Source organism: Melospiza melodia, chromosome 4 (assembly GCF_035770615.1).
Source record: "Melospiza melodia melodia isolate bMelMel2 chromosome 4, bMelMel2.pri, whole genome shotgun sequence".
Classification (NCBI taxonomy): domain Eukaryota; kingdom Metazoa; phylum Chordata; class Aves; order Passeriformes; family Passerellidae; genus Melospiza; species Melospiza melodia.
Genome location: NC_086197.1, coordinates 50,563,582 through 50,582,457, shown reverse-complemented (window position 1 = coordinate 50,582,457; position 18,876 = coordinate 50,563,582). Strand labels below are relative to the sequence as shown.

General features: G+C 38.9%; 1 protein-coding gene across 2 annotated transcripts in view; it reads right to left on the bottom strand.

Moving 5' to 3' along the window:
* The window catches only part of WASHC4 (WASH complex subunit 4), a 39,459-nt gene extending 22,909 nt beyond the window's left edge, over positions 1 to 16,550 (bottom strand). For both annotated transcript variants that reach the window (XM_063154346.1, XM_063154347.1), the window contains exons 1-13: positions 16,430 to 16,550; positions 12,397 to 12,536; positions 11,286 to 11,339; positions 11,109 to 11,174; positions 10,892 to 10,937; positions 8,570 to 8,637; positions 6,299 to 6,381; positions 5,281 to 5,323; positions 4,668 to 4,771; positions 3,806 to 3,926; positions 2,219 to 2,342; positions 1,990 to 2,117; positions 1,227 to 1,387 (exon numbers count right to left, since the gene is read on the bottom strand). In XM_063154346.1, coding sequence (XP_063010416.1) covers positions 1,227 to 1,387; positions 1,990 to 2,117; positions 2,219 to 2,342; positions 3,806 to 3,926; positions 4,668 to 4,771; positions 5,281 to 5,323; positions 6,299 to 6,381; positions 8,570 to 8,637; positions 10,892 to 10,937; positions 11,109 to 11,174; positions 11,286 to 11,339; positions 12,397 to 12,536; positions 16,430 to 16,490 — 1,199 coding nt within the window. In that variant the 5' untranslated portion in view covers positions 16,491 to 16,550. The remainder of the gene's footprint in view (positions 1 to 1,226; positions 1,388 to 1,989; positions 2,118 to 2,218; positions 2,343 to 3,805; positions 3,927 to 4,667; positions 4,772 to 5,280; positions 5,324 to 6,298; positions 6,382 to 8,569; positions 8,638 to 10,891; positions 10,938 to 11,108; positions 11,175 to 11,285; positions 11,340 to 12,396; positions 12,537 to 16,429) is intronic.
* Between the last annotated feature and the right edge of the window lie 2,326 nt (positions 16,551 to 18,876).

The following is an 18,876-nucleotide window of genomic DNA, read 5'->3' as shown; positions in this document are numbered from 1 at the left end:
AATTTCTTCACCAAATGGGCTATTAAACATTGGAACAGGCTGTCCAGGGAAGGGGTTGGATCACCATTGCTGGAGGCATCTAAAAGATGTGCAGATCTGGGCCCTGGGGACATGGTTTGGTGGTGAACTTGGCACTGCTGAGTTATAACTGGTGATCCTTCAGGCCTTCTCCAAGTTAAATGATTCTATGTTTCTGTGAAATGTATATGAATACCAAGATGTTTTTCTGAACTTCTTCTTAATCTTAAGAGTTGTACCACTGCCCAAGACCAGAAGCAAAGCAGCAGTGCAATTATGCCCTACCTAGGAATTAAAGCCCAGGAAAGAATCAGGGCTGGGAAAAAGTGGGTTGAAAAAGAAAGCAGGGCAGAATTGAAAATAATCTGTCAGAGAATCAGGCACAGAGCTGCCTTTTCCCCCCTTCCCTCCTCTGCCTCCAACTCAGTTCTTCCAGCTTGCTTATTGGAAGACAAAGTGCAAAATCTAAGTTTTTATTGCCATTCCACAGACCCCAGTTTGCACTTTCTTGTTTTGTTCTCAAACATACCAACCTTAGCCTTGTTATCTTCCTATGCAGGACACTTGTTCTTAAGACTAACAGCTAAAAATATTCCATCTCATCTTTAAGCATATTTTAGAAGACAATGAAGTGAGCTACACACTACATGCAGAACACAAAACAAGAGAGGCTTTCTTCAAAAACAGATAATTTCAAAGACCATTAAACAAGCAATAAAAAAGTCACAAAGAAAGAAAACCTTGCAAAGAAAGTATCATCACCAAGCAGAGGAAAGCTCCACTGTAAGTCTACTAGCAACTTACCTCCATAAACACATAGAAAGCAGAGAGCCCTAATAGAAAACAAAGCAGCCCGCCCAGGTCACTAGACACTAGTTTAAAAAACAAAAGGGAATTTGAAAATATAGAAACAGAACTAACTGAAGCAAATATTTAGAACTGCTAGGAACATTGCTATTTTGGTGTAATAATACATATTTTTCTGAAAGCATGACATGAAATGCAGCTTAGTTTTGACCAAAATTTTTGCACCAACCGTAACACACACACACACACACACACACACTGCTGCAGTGAAGTGGAACAAGTGACTAACACCACTGAGAGACACCACAGAACATGCTACTACACCGAATGAAAAAGCCCAAGCCCACGTGCTCAAAAACTATTTGCCAAATAGCATCATGAGGCAGTATTAAGATGCATACTTGGTAAGTGACTGTGCCCTCTGCTGTAGAAAGTTCTCCCTTTGTGTTTTAACTGTATGAATACTTTTCTTGTCCAGTAGTTTGGCAGCAGATGGAATCTTCTGAATCAGAAAATTGTCAGCAAACCAGATAATGTTAGCTGTTAATGTAATGGCTGGTACCTGGGAAGAAAAAAAACAAAGGAGGGGGAAATACTACCAAGTAGCAATAAACACAATTAAGACAGTTCAGTTTATTTCTGTGTAACTGTTTTCTACAGAGTATTGCATTGATATTAAAAAGTTCCCCTGGATATTCACTAAGGACACCATGGGCAAAATTATAACCACTCTCAGTGATTCTAAACAATATTAGACAATTTAATAATTTCTTCATACCATCCAATATGAAAACATCCCACTCAACTTTGCATTTAGAGGTCTTCCAAAACAAATGTTTCTAGTCACAGTCAAAACCCAAAGCATTTATTCAGCACCAGAGTATTCATAACTCAAAGAGATTCTTGTCTTCAGTGCCATATTAATCTTGAGAAGAAAGATTGCAATAGAAATGGTAAGTTTATTTTACCTTGCTGCTATGTGAGTGCACCAATTTTAGACCATCTTTAAAAGAAAATAGCAGGGGAGTATTATAAAAGGTGGAAAATTTTTAACTCTGTTTTCAGATGTTTTTGTGTTCTTTCTTTTCCCAACACTGTGCTACACTATGTAACTCAGGAAATTATCTACTTCATTACTGAAAGACAAAAGAATAAAGCACTTACCTTCTTACAGACATCCAACAATGACTTATAAAATTTCTTGTCTACAGTCCGAAAAATCTGAAAATGCAATACAAACAGGCCACAGATGCCCACATATTTATCTCTCTGGTCAATTTCTGAAGGTTCACCTGAAAAATACACCCTTGTGAATTTTACTGCCACACAAACAATATAAACAATTTGAGAAACAGTGAAGCTGTCTGTCTGGAAAAGCATGAGCTTGCCTTACCAAGTTTGGCTTCGACATTTGAGAAAGATGTACGAAGAATATGAGCAAATTCTTCAGCAAATGTGCTGTTCTTTGACACAGACACTCCACCATTTAAAGAATCAAACTGTTGCTCTATACAGGCCTGAATAAAAAGGTGGGGGGAAATATCAATATATCAAGATAATGCCATGAGTTTTGGACCTTGAAAGAGTACTGGTTTTCAAGAGAATACTGGAAGAGCACACCGATTTAACAGTAACCTAAAGTAAGCCTTAACTTTTTATGACATACATATTCTGAACTATGACATACATATTCTTAACTATGCTTACATTTTTAAATATAAAACCAGAAAATATTAAAACACTCTTACAACTTGACATTCCAAACCCCATTTTATTTATTTTCCCGTTTCCTTTAAGGAGCATTTTTAAAGAAGCCATTTGATGAGCTAGTGCTAAGAAACTAGTTGCATATTTTTATTATCACATTATAACCTGTTACTAACTGTCCTTTAATCAATATTATCACACAAGTCACTTACAGGATGTGGCTCATGGCCTTGCAGCATAAAATCACACTCTACTGCTGGCAGTTTAAAAAAGCTCCCAAAACTTCATGACAGTCAAAAAATAGAGACACATTCCATAATTTACAAAGAGACTAGAAAAGTCTTTATTAGAACTGCATCTAATATTTTTAACGAATTTTTGTTTGTAAGAGGCATTTGCAGGACAGGAGAGGAAACTTCCTGAATAAATTCCAGTCAAATCGTATTGATGTCTCAAACCTATAATTAAGTCTTTGTACTTAAACAGCATTAAGGAAATACAACATGAAAAATGGATAGCTGGTAGCATTGTCCTTTGAAAGAATAAGCCAAACTGTGCTTAATTATTTACCTACAATTTCCTTTTGAAGATCAAAACAATTTTTTCCTAATGCCATTTAAGATGTAATGGTACCACTCAAGCAACTGACTCTGCTTTGAACAGGTTCAACAACATTATCATCTGGCCACTATGCCACAACATCCCATTTCAATGTCTGTAATATACACTTTTCTAAAGAAATGGGTTCTTGTATGAATTTAATAAAGTTTAATTTAACTACACAGAAAATGTAATGAAATCCTTCTCATCCACCTGTATTGCTGAATGATCCAGGGGTATGTACCACCACAGTGGTCTCTAATGACAGGTCATACTCAACATATTTTAAATTTTAAAGATTATTGTGGAAACTAATTAATTTGCAGCTAAAATAAAGACCTATGCTATGTAAACCTGCTCACTATTATGTGGACAAAGCAGAATTCTGATAATACACAGTCCTAATGCCAAGCTGTCTGTGTTTCTCTAGTTCAGCAAAACAGTCAGCATTTACTGCTATCATTCAAAGCTTGGCACAGTTCAAGCACACGAGAAGTGCAAGAAAGGCTCTGTTGTACGATCCTTTCTTCTCCCAGGCACAGATCCAAGAGCCAAATTCACACATCACTGTGACTGGAACAAAACCAAAATACAAACAAACTAACCATTCTGAAAAGAGTCTTGCTTTCATGTAAGCTTCCTTTATCATACTGCGGAATATGAAGCTCATTACCTGAAATATCATTCCATCAAGTAACTGGCATTCCAGTTTTAACAGCAATTTTTCAAATGGCTTTAGCTTATCTTCTTGAATCCCAAACTTAGAAGGGTTATGATGGACAGATTTTAGCAGCCTGTAAGGGGTAGATGTGGAACACACACATGCAGCACACTTAAAACATAGTCATAGTTTTATCATATCCTGCACTATTTTGATAAGACGTTTTAATTCCCCCCTCCTGCCCCTAGCAGCAACCCCAAAATAAAAGAAAAACCACAAAAACAAACAAAAACCAAACCAAACCAAACAAACAAAAAACCCCCACACAAAAATCAAACCAACAAATAAAAAAACCAACCAATCAACCAAAAAGAAAGCCAAAAAACCCCCAAAAATACACTCAGACTGTATAAACAATTTGCATTTGAGTAACTACTTGGGTTTTCAAGGACAGAGTTAATATTCCACTAATTCAGCCACCTTTATAATTGCTGACTCTTCAGCTTTTACTTAAGGTACCATCCCTTTTTAAAGCTCTATGCCCATTCCCATGATCAATATGGACAGGGATAGTCTTAGCTCAGTTCTTTACACAACTAAATTTCTTACTGAATATTCTTGAAATCCCACCAACTATTACGTTATTTGCCAAGATGCCTACCCTGCACTGAAAATGCAACACTCATACTCAAACAGACAAAATATTTACTGGTGCCTTTAGAAGGACACTGTGGGAGCTTAGCCCTGCTCTTCCACAAATTTCTGGAGAGACTACCAAAATCCATGTTCCCACGGTGACTTTCTTGGAACACAGACAGATGCATATGCTTTTATGGCTTAATTTGTGGGAGTATTTTTCACATCGGAGACACACCTCTTATACATGGTCCAGTGATCTTTCAGTGTGGCATGATTGTCAATTATTTCATCCAGAGTTATCAAGATTGTGAGCAACTCTCCTAGATGCTCATACATTGCCTGTTCGTGAAGGGAAAAAAAAAGAAAGAAAAGGACTGTAATTATTAGAAAGTTTACTGCAGTCATATGAGGCACATAAAATTTCAGTTCCTTTCAATGCATTTTCAGCCAACAAGATATCAGCTAGACAGTTAAACAGGAGAAATTGTGGCTTAGCAGCTTAAAGATTTGACTTGTAGTGACACAAGAAATATTAAAGGGATGTCTGCACACAAATTAAATTCCTTGATCTATCTTGACACTGAAGACGCAATTTTTTAAATAGTCTATATGCTAAGGCACACATTGCAATAAAGGAGCATGCAAACACTTTGTTGTTAAGATATCTAGAATATGACAGACATGGAGACACCAGGCCTTCCCATACAAAGGTCAGAAAAAGCTGATTAATAAAATAAAACCTTTAAATTGAAAGCTGTTCTCTAAGGTCACTTTCATGCTGTCTTTCTCAGGATTAATCAAGACCTATATATATTCACATAAGCAAAAGGGTTCCAAATCATTCCCACCTGAAAATGAACTCCAGATGTCTCTATAATTTTAGGTGCATTCCTGTAAATAAAATCAGTATTTTAATGCCTTTTTAATCCTTAGAACAGATCACATTTATCAGTTCTGTATCATGGTGTGTTCTCTGTGTTCTGGGTACATTTTTCTTCATTAACATAGTAACTTCAGGAAACAAAAGAACATCAAAACCTGATGAAAAGTATATACTGTTTGAAATCTGTATGCTCTGATCAAATTTAAAACTTTATTTTTAAAGAGACAGCATGTGACTGGTTGAAACCACCAAGCGTATTCAATGCACAGGTGTGTCAGCAATTCCCACTTTAGTTATATGAATAGCCTTTACACACCCAGAGAATAAAACCACTTTGTATCTACTCAAGCCATGTCCAAGCAACACATCCAACACCACACAGGAAGTCTGCCTTGTGCTGTGGTATAAGTCAAAAATAAAAGCAACAAATAAAACTGAGAAGAATGATGCTATCCTGTTGGGGGATGGGGAAACAATTGAGAGTCCTGCAGAGGTATTCAATGCTAACTCCAACAATCCTGTCCAGAACTAAACCTTCCTCACAGTTTTCAAAGGAGCTAAACCAAACATCCCTTACCAAGCTAAACTTCAGATGTTAAAACCATGGCTGTTCTGTGAAAAATATATGCCAAGATTTACATTTTCAAATTAGACTGTAGAAGTGATTTGATTTTTAAGCTATGTATCAAGAAACAGGAGGAGCCTCTCAAACAGAGCAAGGATAAAAAAATCAGCAATATTTCTCAAATATAAAGACTAAAAATGACAAACACGAACATCCTTGCATCTCACTATATACAAGCACTTATCTTTTCTGAAAGCAAAACAAAACCATTTCCATAACTGTTTATGAAACTTACACAGCAAAGCACTCTATCTCTAGACAACAATATTCCAAAAATGACTATGCCTTAAACAGAACATTAATGTTTTATACATTTAACTCTACATAGTAACAATACAGCATTTTAGAAAATAATTACTTGTTGCTGGTATACAGAACAGCCAGCTGATGCACTACATTCACCACCACTTCATAACATCGGGTAACAAAGCAAGACAGCTCCTGAAATACAAGAAAACAAAATGCATATAAATGTATAGATCCTCCTCATAGACAAGTTGTCATTACACAAAAAAACCCCCTGAACATACACTACAGAATACGCAGCCAAAGCTCCAACTACATCCCTAACCCAAGTCAGTGGACAGATTTACAGCAGGATGGAAAATATCCTACTAACAGCTCTGAAAAAGGATCTGGGACTAAGCTAAGAAACTACCAAACACAAGCTTCCAGTACAACTCTGACCCTTTAAAGTATTGGTTCAATCTATCAAAGACAGCAAGAAGTGACTTGACAACAGATCCCAAGTACTTTCAGGGACAAAATCCAGCAGAGGTTGTGCTTTTTCCCCACTAGATTCAAGAGTCACACTCTGGATGCTGGTAATAGCCAAATTCAAATTAGAAATTACCATAGGAGCTCTTACTGTAAGAGTGATAAGCCAGAGAATATTGCTTTAAAACAAAGAAAGTCAATGTCTTTGAAAGGTTTGCCTGATGAAGGCAGAACTTAGGCTTGGTTATGTAACACAAAATGAGTAAGAACATGTCAACTCTGACTATGTAAAGAAGCATCTTAATTTATATAATGGATTTTAACATGGCATTCCTTGAACAACAGGATAAATTAATATGAGTTTCCCTTAACTGCAGTAATATCTGCTCATTAATTTACCTTACAAATCCCATCAGGGAAATGTCAGTGTATGATGAGTCTAGCCAGTCTGCATGTAGATGGCTTTATAGCAGACAGCTCACACTGGATGAACAGTCAGCCAGCCAGGAGACTGGCTAACAGCTGAATTCTGTCTTCCTCTCCATCAAAAATAGATCCTATTTGGGCTTCTGCCTTCTATTAGTCACCAGTTTTCACAAAACATTACTTCTTAAAATTGTACTGCTCTAACAAATGCAGCTGAAATAAGCCAACGGAAGAATGGATTAATAGACAGATGAGATCATGTTTCCTGGGGAGGCAGCATTAGCTGCCATTTTAAAATTTCTGGAAAGAAGTCCAATTCAACAGTACACACATATTAGCAGCTACATAATACAAAAAATACTGTAATAAACTAATATTTCAGAGCATTATTTTGATAATGCTTTAAAAAAACTTTCTGACCTAGCAAATTTGAGGCTACTGCATCTAGCTAATCCAGAAAGCCCAGAAGAGCCAAGAAACCAATACATGGTGATTAGCTCTATGAAAGCTGACCAGAACAGCATTTCCTAATCTAGGGAGGTAGAACACTGAACGGATTTAGGACAACCCAACTGCTGAAAAAGAACAAACTTCATAAGCAAAACAGAGAATGAAGGATGAAACCTACAAAGCTGGTAAGACAAAGAGGTTGGAAAATGAGAAAGAAAACATGAGTGATCCTAACAATTCACTGCACTTCAGTGTAGTAAAGGAAGTTGAGAAATAGTAAAGGAAGTTGAGAAATTACTTCCTACACAGCATTTGTCTTGTCACGACAATGATTAGTGTCATGCTGCAGAATCAGAACATAAATTTTAACCCTTGGTCAACCAGAATTTATTTAAATATTCTGGAAGCTTCCTCTATATTCTCTACTTCACCACATCTACTCCTTACAAGCAATATTGCATAAAAATAGAAACATTTTTGGGAATGAGACAGTTGCTTAAGTTATACTAAGGACAAAAAACTCCACAATAGACTGAATCCCAAGAGCACAGGTATTCCTCAGAATAAAAACAGATCCTGTTTTCATTGAAAGGAGTGATCTTCCAAAAATGTTTGAAGGTAACATAAGCAATTTTTTTCAGGTACATACTTTGATTTTGTTTTTTTCTACCAGCTAAAAAAACCCAAATATATAAAACAATCAACCCATTTCCAATGTTCAATAAACACCAGAATTTGCTAACTAAACTCAGTTATCTTTAACTACGGATGAAAGCAACCTCAATTTATCTTCTCCTACTGAAATATTTTAAAGTAATTTCTAATTCCTTCTCTCATTAGACTTCCAGAGAGAAGTATAAAAAAATCCCCAAACAATGTGTGATACATCAGCTGGTCTGCAGGCAAAACATAGCAACATATCAGATGACTGCTATGCCTTTCAGCAAAATGCAAACGGGATATGGCAGACTGTTAAATCCATTTTGCAAGTAAAATTAAGATTATATTGCTGTCAAACAATCAAAACATACTCTACCTGCAAGAAAGAAACAAATCTTCCCATCTGTATTTGGCAATCTCCCTCCACCATGCTGGAATCTGTGGCTTAAAAGAGAAACATTTGTCAACAGTTTCTAAAGCCTGTGTTGTACCTGTTAAACTAACACTGAATCTTGCCCTCCAAGCCATTTATTTCTCATACTATTAGAGTGCACTATTATAAGTGTATTGATGGAGCCTCAAAACCTCCTAATTTTGCTTTGCTAAGGTGGACTTATTTTTGGAGTTTCTTTTTCATTAAAAACTACATGGTTTATAAATTAGATACAAAGCTGGGAAAAGTCTTCTTCATCTGAAAGAAAAAAAAATAAACCCCATAATTCTTTAAGGGCATATGTATTATGTAACTTCATGTAAATGTTTCTATTTTTAAGAAATTTGCATGAAAATACTAGTTATTTATCTTGCAAGAAACATCCAGATGTTTTTTATGGAGAGAATATACTACATGATTAACTAGAAAGATTATTTTTTTTTTCCTACATATCCTTCTGCATAAAAGATATGTGGCTTACCACCATAGCTTCACAGCATTATCTGTATGACTCAGAACACAGAACTACAATAATTACATCAGCCATGCCAAAGTGTTTCAGTCATTTGGAGCGGTTTGAACATCACCTGACAAAATACTGTCTTTTTAATGCGACAACAGATAGATGCTCTAGACTTGAGATTTTTCTTCTGAGTCACTCTGAGCAAGAAGAGCTCACTTAAAATTACAAGTTTACCTAAGAAATGCAGGTCTTCTTGCTACATAAAATATATTCTTTTACAGCTGTCAGAGATTAAAGGAGTCTCCATTTTTCTCCAACATGGAGCTCTGGGACAGAATACTAAACATTGCTTTGCTTCCCATTTCCACATTTTATGCAACTTTTAATCTCTTCAGTGTATGTTCCAAAAAACCCTACCCCACTACCTGAAGTTCCTAGACTAGTCCTAGCCACTGCAATGACAAGATGGGGCAAAAAGTTCTCTTTACATAGATAGAAAAAGCCAGCATAGTATTGGTTTAAATTTCAACCATCCTTGAGCAAGTAACTTTGCCAGTTGTTTAAAGTAAGCAAGTTTGCTGTTATCAAAGAAAATGCTACAAGTAGGGATATGGAAATAAAGAACATAATTACTGCATTCCTACTTAATCCTCAGAAGGCTGACCTCTCAGTTCCTGACATTTCCAAGCATTCTCTGCACAATACCCATCAGGAACAAATTGCTGCTGTAATATAATGATCTGCTATACTCTGGTTTTTTCACACTAGAGACATGGAAAATTCTGAAGGATCTCCTAGTACCATTTTGGCAGCATATGACTTTAAAATATTTAAAACCATATCTGATAAGACACATAAGTCTACTAAGAAGAAAGGGAAAACAACCAAACACACACACCCCCCAAAAAACCTCCCACATAACAAGCTAACAAATCCCCCACTTTTCTATGCTCCTTAAGCACAACAGTTATCTTATATAGCACTTAAAAGAATTATAAGTGCTATATAAGTGCCCCGAGCTCAAAGATTTCACATTCCCTGATATTTCTGATGTCTCGTATGACAAAGATCTGTGCTTATTCCCACACTAGTACCCCAAGTCATTCAGGAGTTACCAGTTTTAACTCCAAGGCAAAAAACTGTCACCTACAGCAGTGTCTCAGCATTTGTGAACTGACTTATGATGACTTGGGCCCCCTCTTATGACATGGTCTGAACATGTAGTATGTTGATATCACCTCCCCTGCACTGAAAGGGGAGGTGATATCAACATACTCCAACTTGTCTTGGAATACCAATTGCATAAGTGAAGAGGCCAGGACTTGGGCCAAGTTATTTATTAATGGTTTCATTGTTTTACTTCAGTTAAATCACAGATTTACTGTTTAACTACAACCGATGTCAAATGTAGCTCCAAAAGGAAGTAAGTTGGTTTAGGATGTGTTTACATGTGAAAAACATGTTTTCAGTGCCATACCTTGCAAAATAGCTGCTACAGCAGACAAGCTGTATGTAGGGAGCTCACACTCCCTACTTCCCATGTAAACAAGGCTGCAACAAAATTTCCTGTTCGTGTAACAACACATACTGCAGGGCTTAACAGAGAAACCTTATCTTAAGCTAACTCAGGATAGCTACAAGACACTAACATATATCCCTATAGGCTCAAAGTTCTCTATTTGGTGTGCATCACAGAGAAAGCATATATCCATATAATAAAAATTACAGTAATTGTAGCATTTAATATAACCTGAAGCCATAATATAAAACTACATACGTTTACAGAAAAAGAAGCTACTTACCTCCTTCTCCATAAAACAGGAGGCCATTATAAAATTTAGTTTCTGCCTAACAACAAAAGCAGAAATGTGGTTTTTAATAAATAGGATATATGTAATCAAGCTACAAAATTATTTAGACATGTCTTGTTTCTTTATTGATAAAAATAAATGCATATATCAGCATCATGCCAAACTGCAAAACTTTTCATATACAATAATAAAAGTCAGTTGAATTTACCTCATATTTTAACTTCTTGATTTCACAGCAAAGAGCAGCATACACTGTAATAACTTTGTTTAGAACCTAGACTCAAAGTGAGGAAAAAAAATCACACAGATTACAAGCAAGTTCACATTTAGAGGGCTTGGACTGAGGTTGAATAACTTTTTTTCCCTTTAAGCATAAACTGCTTACCTTGTTTTCTGTCTTTATGAGCTCCAGTAGGGAGGACTGTTCATATGGCAAAAGCTAGAATTAAAAAAAAAAGCAAACAAAAAAACACAAAACAACCAAACAGAAACAAAAAATCAACAACTTTAAATAAACATTAGTCAAAAATACATTCATCCAACTAGGCAAGTATTCCCTCCAGTTTAATCTCAAATAGGGTCAGTAATAAGAGAGCCACAATTGCACATGACTGCCAGCCTGCACTGGAGGAGCCCTTCACTCTTCATGTTCATATGGAAATACCTTTCCTTTCACTTTAGGCAGACAGACAAATACCAAGGTATATTATATAGCATTTTCAACAATTTACTTACAAAACTTGTAAAGGAAAAGCACAATCATTATGGCATATGTAGGAGAAAAACAGCTCAGGAAAACTAAAACATTATTAAATTATTCCAAATGCTGGAAACAGGAAGCAGAAAGTACACCTGTATGCAGGCACTGGCAATTTGTACTTAAGTCAGCCTGATTTTGACTAGTCCATAAACATACAGTACTGTGCAGTACTACACATAATTTATTCAAATTATTCAGACAGATGACTGCTTGAGAGTGCGTCTTCAGCACAGACAAGTTTCATATGGCAACAAAAGTGCTTTTAAATTATGTCTGCAAATTCAGTGAAGAGGAAAAGCTAATGCTCCACAGAGGAGACCAAGAAAACAGCCAATACTGCACCAAGGCCATTAGGTCAATACATACACAGTTCACTGTGCAGTTTTACAACTATTAGTGAGCTCTCCTGGAACCCCAGCCCCCAGATAAAAACACTAACAGTCACAGGGAAGACATCTGCTGCAACCAGCCTTCCCAACACATGAAGAATTAGAAATTCATTCAACTTCAGGTAGTAACCATAGGACTAGAAACTAATCATGTGAAAACTTTTTCCCATATGATATGCACCAATTTATTAATTATTTGATAATTAAACTAGTACTGGATAGTTTTCTCAAAGACACAAGTCAAAATTTTAAGAGCACAAATGCATCAAGCTTTTACTTAGGAGGTTTTGAAGGAAAGGACAAACTAGGAAAGTAACAGATGCAATGTATATTAAATATATGAAGACCTTTAAAGCAATGGGATCAAGACTGAAGTCCCAAACATCTCCAACAGAGTCATCCAAAGCATCTTCAATTCTTTTCAGCTGAGATGTATATTCCTCAAGAAATTTTCCGTAGCTCTTCAACTGCACTTCAGCATGAATTTCTGAGAATTGATAACATCATACAGTTTTACAGACAATTCAATAAACTGCAATTTCAAAAAATGTTATTAAAAACATTCAATATCTTGCTATTTAACTTTAGTCCTGTATTCTTCTTTTTGCTGTGGCATTTTTCTTTAATAAAATGCAGATTTAATGCAAAGTTCTTATTTGTTTAAAAACAATCCTATAACTTAGTGTTGGTTTAAAAGAAATTCAAATACTACTTGAAGAGTTTCGAACATCTAAGCAGTATGCAGAAAATTATTTTTTTTCAAGGTACGTGTATTGTTAAACTAAGACCTTAATAATCACATAAGGTGCTGAGCAAAGAAACTACTGTGGAAATTGCAGCACAGCAGGCGACCCTACCCATCAGCTGAACCAGTACAAATGCAATTATATAAGAACTTTGAGGCAATGGGTCTAATCATTTCAGCCTGAGTGGCAGTTGACTTTCCAGCAATCCACTTTCCATTTCTCCCTGGTATCTCTCAGTGAGTTATTTGACCATTACACGGAAAGCTTATGGCTTTTAGTAATTTCCTCTCACTTTCAAATTCACTCTTCTCAGGCAGAATTTTTCTTCTGCTGGGCATTGAAATGCATAGCTATCCTGTTAGTGTCAGGGGCAAGTAGGTTCAAAGGGACAAACAGGTTCAAAGGCTAACATTCAGCTGGTCTAACAAAAGCAACAGCAGTCTTAAGTAGCAAAGTAAATCGAAAGGCAATTGGTGCAAAACAGTTTCATGCTCTCTATCCTGATCTTTTTTATTTCTCATATTAACACTCTTCCCCAAATTATACATAATTGCTGACTTAGCTGCACAATCTGAACGACAGAGTAAATGTTCAAGGCTCCTACACTCAGGAAGTACAATCTTTTTTCATGTGAAAACTAAAGTGCCTTTCCCATCATTAGATAACAAATCTAACAGCTTGTGATCATTTGCTATTCATTGAAAATAGGATTATCTAAAAAAAGTTAGAGAATGAAGGTCAACTGGACAACTGAACTTTTCTTACACAAGAATTCAGCTGTCACGTAGCTTTATAGGTGCCCTTTTTGCATTTCAGCAAGTGGACTTGCCTAGAAGTTAAAAATAATATATTCTTTTATTCTGCATGTTCAACCTCTTAATCATTGTCTTTGCAAACAACTGAGCCAAATGGTAGCTGATTTCTACTTCAGTGGGAGAGCACTGCTGAATCAATCATCATTGAAACATTTTTTGCAGAAAGAAAATATCTGACTGAGAAACTGCACCAGCCAGAAAAGGAAGAATGAATAAAGACAATTTGATAAGGAAAAGATGAAAAGGACTACACGTAGGGAGGTTGAGACTAAGAAGGAGAAATGACTGCAGTGAAGACTGAATTAATTTTAAAATAGTACTTTGAAAGTAGCAGCAATGCCAACCATAAAGGCATGCAGACTGCAAAGCCTACCCAAGGAGCACAGAACACTCTCCCACAATAATGGCATTAGCGCCATTCAGTCCTAGCAGTACCTGCAGCCTAGACAGAGCACAGGCATTGACAGGATCAGGAGAATGAATTTCATGTAGGAGAAGTGAGTAAAACACTCTCCATCAGCAGCACTCCAAGTACTGATGTGTAGCCCTTAAGTTGTATCATTGTACAATTCTATTCCATCAAGTTCATCTCATCCTTCAGGTTCTTTCCAGTGCATATTCTGCAGGCTCTGCTGCAGCAAACCAGTAAAACACTGATAGATCCACAGCCCCGTTGAATGGATTTTAACCAGCCATCATGTCAGCTTCAGTGCTTTACTGCTACAAAATCCAGAGTAGGGGAGACATTAAAGAGGTATGCTCTGGTACTTTCCTCATCACATCTCCTCCCTTCACACAAAAGACAAACTGACAACAAAAAACCAGACAGGCACTGGGGCTTTAAAGGAAGAACAGAAAAAACTTCAAAGTCATACAAGAGTAGGAAATCGGCATTGCTGTTTAAATCAGTTTCTATGAAACAAAAACATTGAGCATTTCTCAAACAAAATCTCACAACAGCACTCTGCTAGAAATTCACTGACTGTCACCCTTCCAGCAGACAAATGATGGATTTGAGCAACAGTACACTCATTAAATACTTCCAAATACTAAATTATTGACAGCCATCAATTTGCTACCTATAAAATAAGACACAGGAATAATTTCTCACTTTCTTAGTGAGACAAGAGAGTGGAAGCTCTTAGCTAGCCAGAGATAGGCAGTTCCACAGGTAAAAAATTACCTGGGAGATGAGAGAAGCTTTCTAAGATGCAGAACATTTTTCCTAAATAAACTGACTCACACAGAGGAAGAAAATGAAATCATAGAAAGCAAATATCATCCTTTTCTTCAGAGCAGCATACATGCTTGATAAGGTCTAATGTGTTTAGAAGAAAGTTTGATTTAGTTTCCCCTCAGGTGATAAAACTAAAGCATTATAGTTGGAACAGTGCAAGAGATCAACTCAGCAGCAGATGCCTCAATCTTAACTTCTTCCAAAATCAGCAATATCAATATTCAATGAAGTCACTGGCAGTAAGATTTGCAAGCGTCATAGCCATACACATCTAGGACAGAGATCTTACAAACTAGACTTATCTTATGTTCTCAGTTGAGAAAGTTGTAATTGCTAAATGTTAGCGATGCAAAGCAAAAGTAGACAACAAGAACAAAAAATGCCTTTCAAGTCACACGATTATTCTTTGGCTTTTCCCTAGAACACTGTGTGCTGTTCTGGATGGAAGATCAGCCTGTTTCTTCACCCTTGAGATGGTGATAACAGGGCATATTAAGTCATGTAAATTTTTTGGAGTTTCATTTCAAGTCCTAGTCAAACTAGCGGAGAGCTGGCATTTTGAGTAAAAGCTACATTTTCCTTTCCACAGCTAGAGAATTGATAAAAAGCTCTGCTCAGGACAGCCTGTTTCCACTGAAACCGGACTATCCAAACATGGCATAAACAGTATCATCCCCTGGGATAACATTATATGTGAAACAGTTGGTCCACGAGTGACATATTTCCACAGCAACACCTGGTATAATTAACTTGGCTCAGTTCAATTTACAGCGTGTATTACAGTGTGACAACCATATAAGTTCCCTGTTTAGAAACTAGGTCACCTCCACAGGCTGAGTAAAACGTGTATTTTGACGGGCATACGAATCCACCGTGAAAGACTTCGGCATCGCTGAAGATCTTATTCAATTCTATTTTAAAGGTGAAACTACAAATGACCGCCCACCTCCCGTGACAGAGAGCCTTTACCAATGAAAGCTGAATACAACTAACTGCTCACAACATATCTTGATGTGACTTCTCTGAATAACCAAGGAAGCCACTGCAAAAATTTGTGAGCCACAAGAAATGACCGGGAAGGAAAGAAACACCGTTCCCACGACAAGCCCCGTCAGTGCGAGAAAAGACAGGGCGGCACAAAGCAGCCTAACCCTCCCCGCCGCACGGGGGGCACCGCAGACGACTCCCCCGAGGGAGCAAAGGATGAAGGGCTGTAAAAGCTACTCCCCCCACCCTAAAACAACCCCGACAGCTACGGAGAAGATGGTGAGAGCAAAGAAGGTCACGGCGGCCGCCCACTACTGCAGGCCGGGCCGCAGGCGGACCAGCACTGGGCTGGCGGCGGGGGCGCGGGGCAGAGTCCGCGGGGCAGAGTCCGCGGGGCGGGGAGAGCGACCCCGCTCAGCTCCCGCGACTGCTTCCTCCTCCGTCCCCCCCTCCCTTCCGTTCCCGGCGGAGATGCAGCGGGGCGGTTCAGGGGGAGCAGGCTCTGCTCAGCCCGCGCCTCCCCCCGCTCCGAGGTGGCTCCGAGGCGGCTCCCGCCGCACTCCGCCGGCCCGGCCCGCCCTCCGCGGGTGCTCACTCTGCGAGCCGTCGTCGAGGCGGTCGAACTCCCAGTCCGGGGACAGGGTCTCCAGCGCCATCGCCGCCGATACAGGCAGCGGCCGCCCGGCCGCCCCTGACTCAGGCGCACGGGACTTCCTGCCCCGCGCCCGCGCCGCACGCCGGGAAATGGAGGCGGAGGGGAGTCGGGGCTCCGCAGGAGGAGGCGGGACAGCGCTGGCGCCGCTCCGCCGCCCCTCCCTGCTTCCCTCCGGCCGCCCGCCGCGCCCTGGGGTCGGCGCCGGGCGGCGGTGCCGCGGCTGAGAAAGCGCTGAGGGTGGCCCCCGCGATGGCCCGATGCCCGCGGCGGGGCGGGGAGTTCGGTCCCCCCTTTCCTCCGACCCCCGGCAGCTTGAGCCGGTCGTGCTGGGTGAGGCAGGGCTGGCCTCGGAGGCACGGGGGCTTTGGGAGCTTTCCTGGTTTTCGGCTGGGGCTCGGCAGCCCAGCCCAGTCCCTGTGACACCGACTCTGCAGCTCTGCCAGGCTGCTGGCATGAGGGAAAGCTCTGCCGCCTAAAGCGTGACAGACCCGCAGCCGCCCCAGCCCTTCCCCTTTCTGGTGCCGGAGGAAGGAAGCGGTATGAGGAATTGCCCCTGGTCTGGGACGGTCTGGAGCTCAGGGAGAGTTGCGAAGCTCCCGCTAATCATCCCCCTTGTCGTTTGTGTCACGGCCTCACAATGGCCGTGAGGTACTTACCGGCGTACCACTTTTTCTCTTTTTTCCCAGGACCCTAGGGGGTGTAAAATCAGTATAAGAATATAAATACTTGGGAAAGGAAGAGAAGTAACCGTTCAGGACCATTAGCAGCGACCACACCAATTTCATTAGCTCAGCAGAATCAGTAGCATCAGCATAAAAGGAAATGGCTTTCAAAAGAAGTATCATGAGGAGCATCAGCAATGTCAGTGGGGAAAATGCAAGAAAAATAGCAACCCGGATGAGACATGTATCAGGACCATCCATAAAAGCTAATTTTGTAATGCAACAATTCTGAAATGAGTGCATGACCATCCATAAAAGCTAACTTTGTAGTGCAACAATTCTGAAAATAGCACCTACCTTCTGGTTGCTTTCAAAGGAAGCCATCCTTTGGCATCTATTGATTTTAGAGTTTCTAGGGATAAAAGATATGGTTGGTTGAATTATCACATTTATTGATGAATTTTTCTTACCTAAAGTGCATTTTAAGAGGCCACCCTGAGAAAGAAGAAATCAAATTCAGCTTTGTGTGAAATTAAATAAAGACTGTTTGGAATAAGTTGTTTGTTTTGTTGGGTTCTTTTTTACTGGAGAGAACTCTGATTTGTTGTCATGTTGTCAAATAATCATGATGTAATATGTCAATACATCTTCTCCACTCTTTGGCTCTTACTCAAACTGTTCACACTGGGTTTTAATGGAACCAGAAGTTTAATTATGCAGGATACTGACAGCTGGCAGTGAACACAAGTGCCTCTAAGGAGATGACGATTATCGCACAAAATGAAAATACAACTTCTGCTAGATTTTAAGGATCTTTTTCTGTCCATGCAGCTTTATTAGAAGTCAGTGTAGCTGCTGTACATTTATTCAAAATCAACATATGTCTTCCAATTCTGAAAAATGAAATAATAAAATAGAGTTTTCTTCACAAACCTTCTTTGAAACAAAGTTTCTTTCAGCTGTGTAAGACTGCACATGAACAGAGGCTTTCAGACTGCTTACAAGGTAGTTATCAGGCCTTTTGCTCTCTGTCCCAGAAAAAGGCGTCCTTCAATTCTGCAGGATGGTACGAGGGAGGAACCTGCAGAACTGGCCCTTGGTAGGGCCCTCACTTCCTACATCTAAACTGAATTTGTAAAGTAAATATTGCAGGGTTGCTTATTGCAAGGTTGTGAGATCATCAAAACTGGAGGCAAGGTAATCCAGGTGGGTGGCCTGTGCAGTGGCCACACCAAACCAAAGGGTGCACTGTGATCCCCACAGCATAAGTGATGTAGCCCTTATTTTAAATATGGAAAAAGAAAATTTCTTCAAAAGAAAATACATTGAAATAGAATGGGTTTTTAAAAAAAGGGAGCAGGAGGCTCCTTAACTGAAAAAAAATTTCACAATTATACTCAATTAAGTACACCAGTTAAATTTATGTTGCCATTCATGGTTGGTTTTATTTAAATGACTGATAATTGTCTTTTCCTTTGGCTCCCTAGGTGGCAGTATTTTGTTGCTCACACTGAAATCATTTAGGTCATTTGGAGATTCTGCTAGAATTTCTGTTTTCTCTGAAAATCTGATTTAGACTTTGTCTTGAAGCTCACTGGCAGTGAGACTGGCTTGGATTTGATTGATAAGTTTGCTGGGCTGTCTTATCAGTGAATGGCTTTATGCTGTTCACTCGTGTGAAATTATTGACATTTTATAAACAGAATTTCTGCAAGTTGGATGACA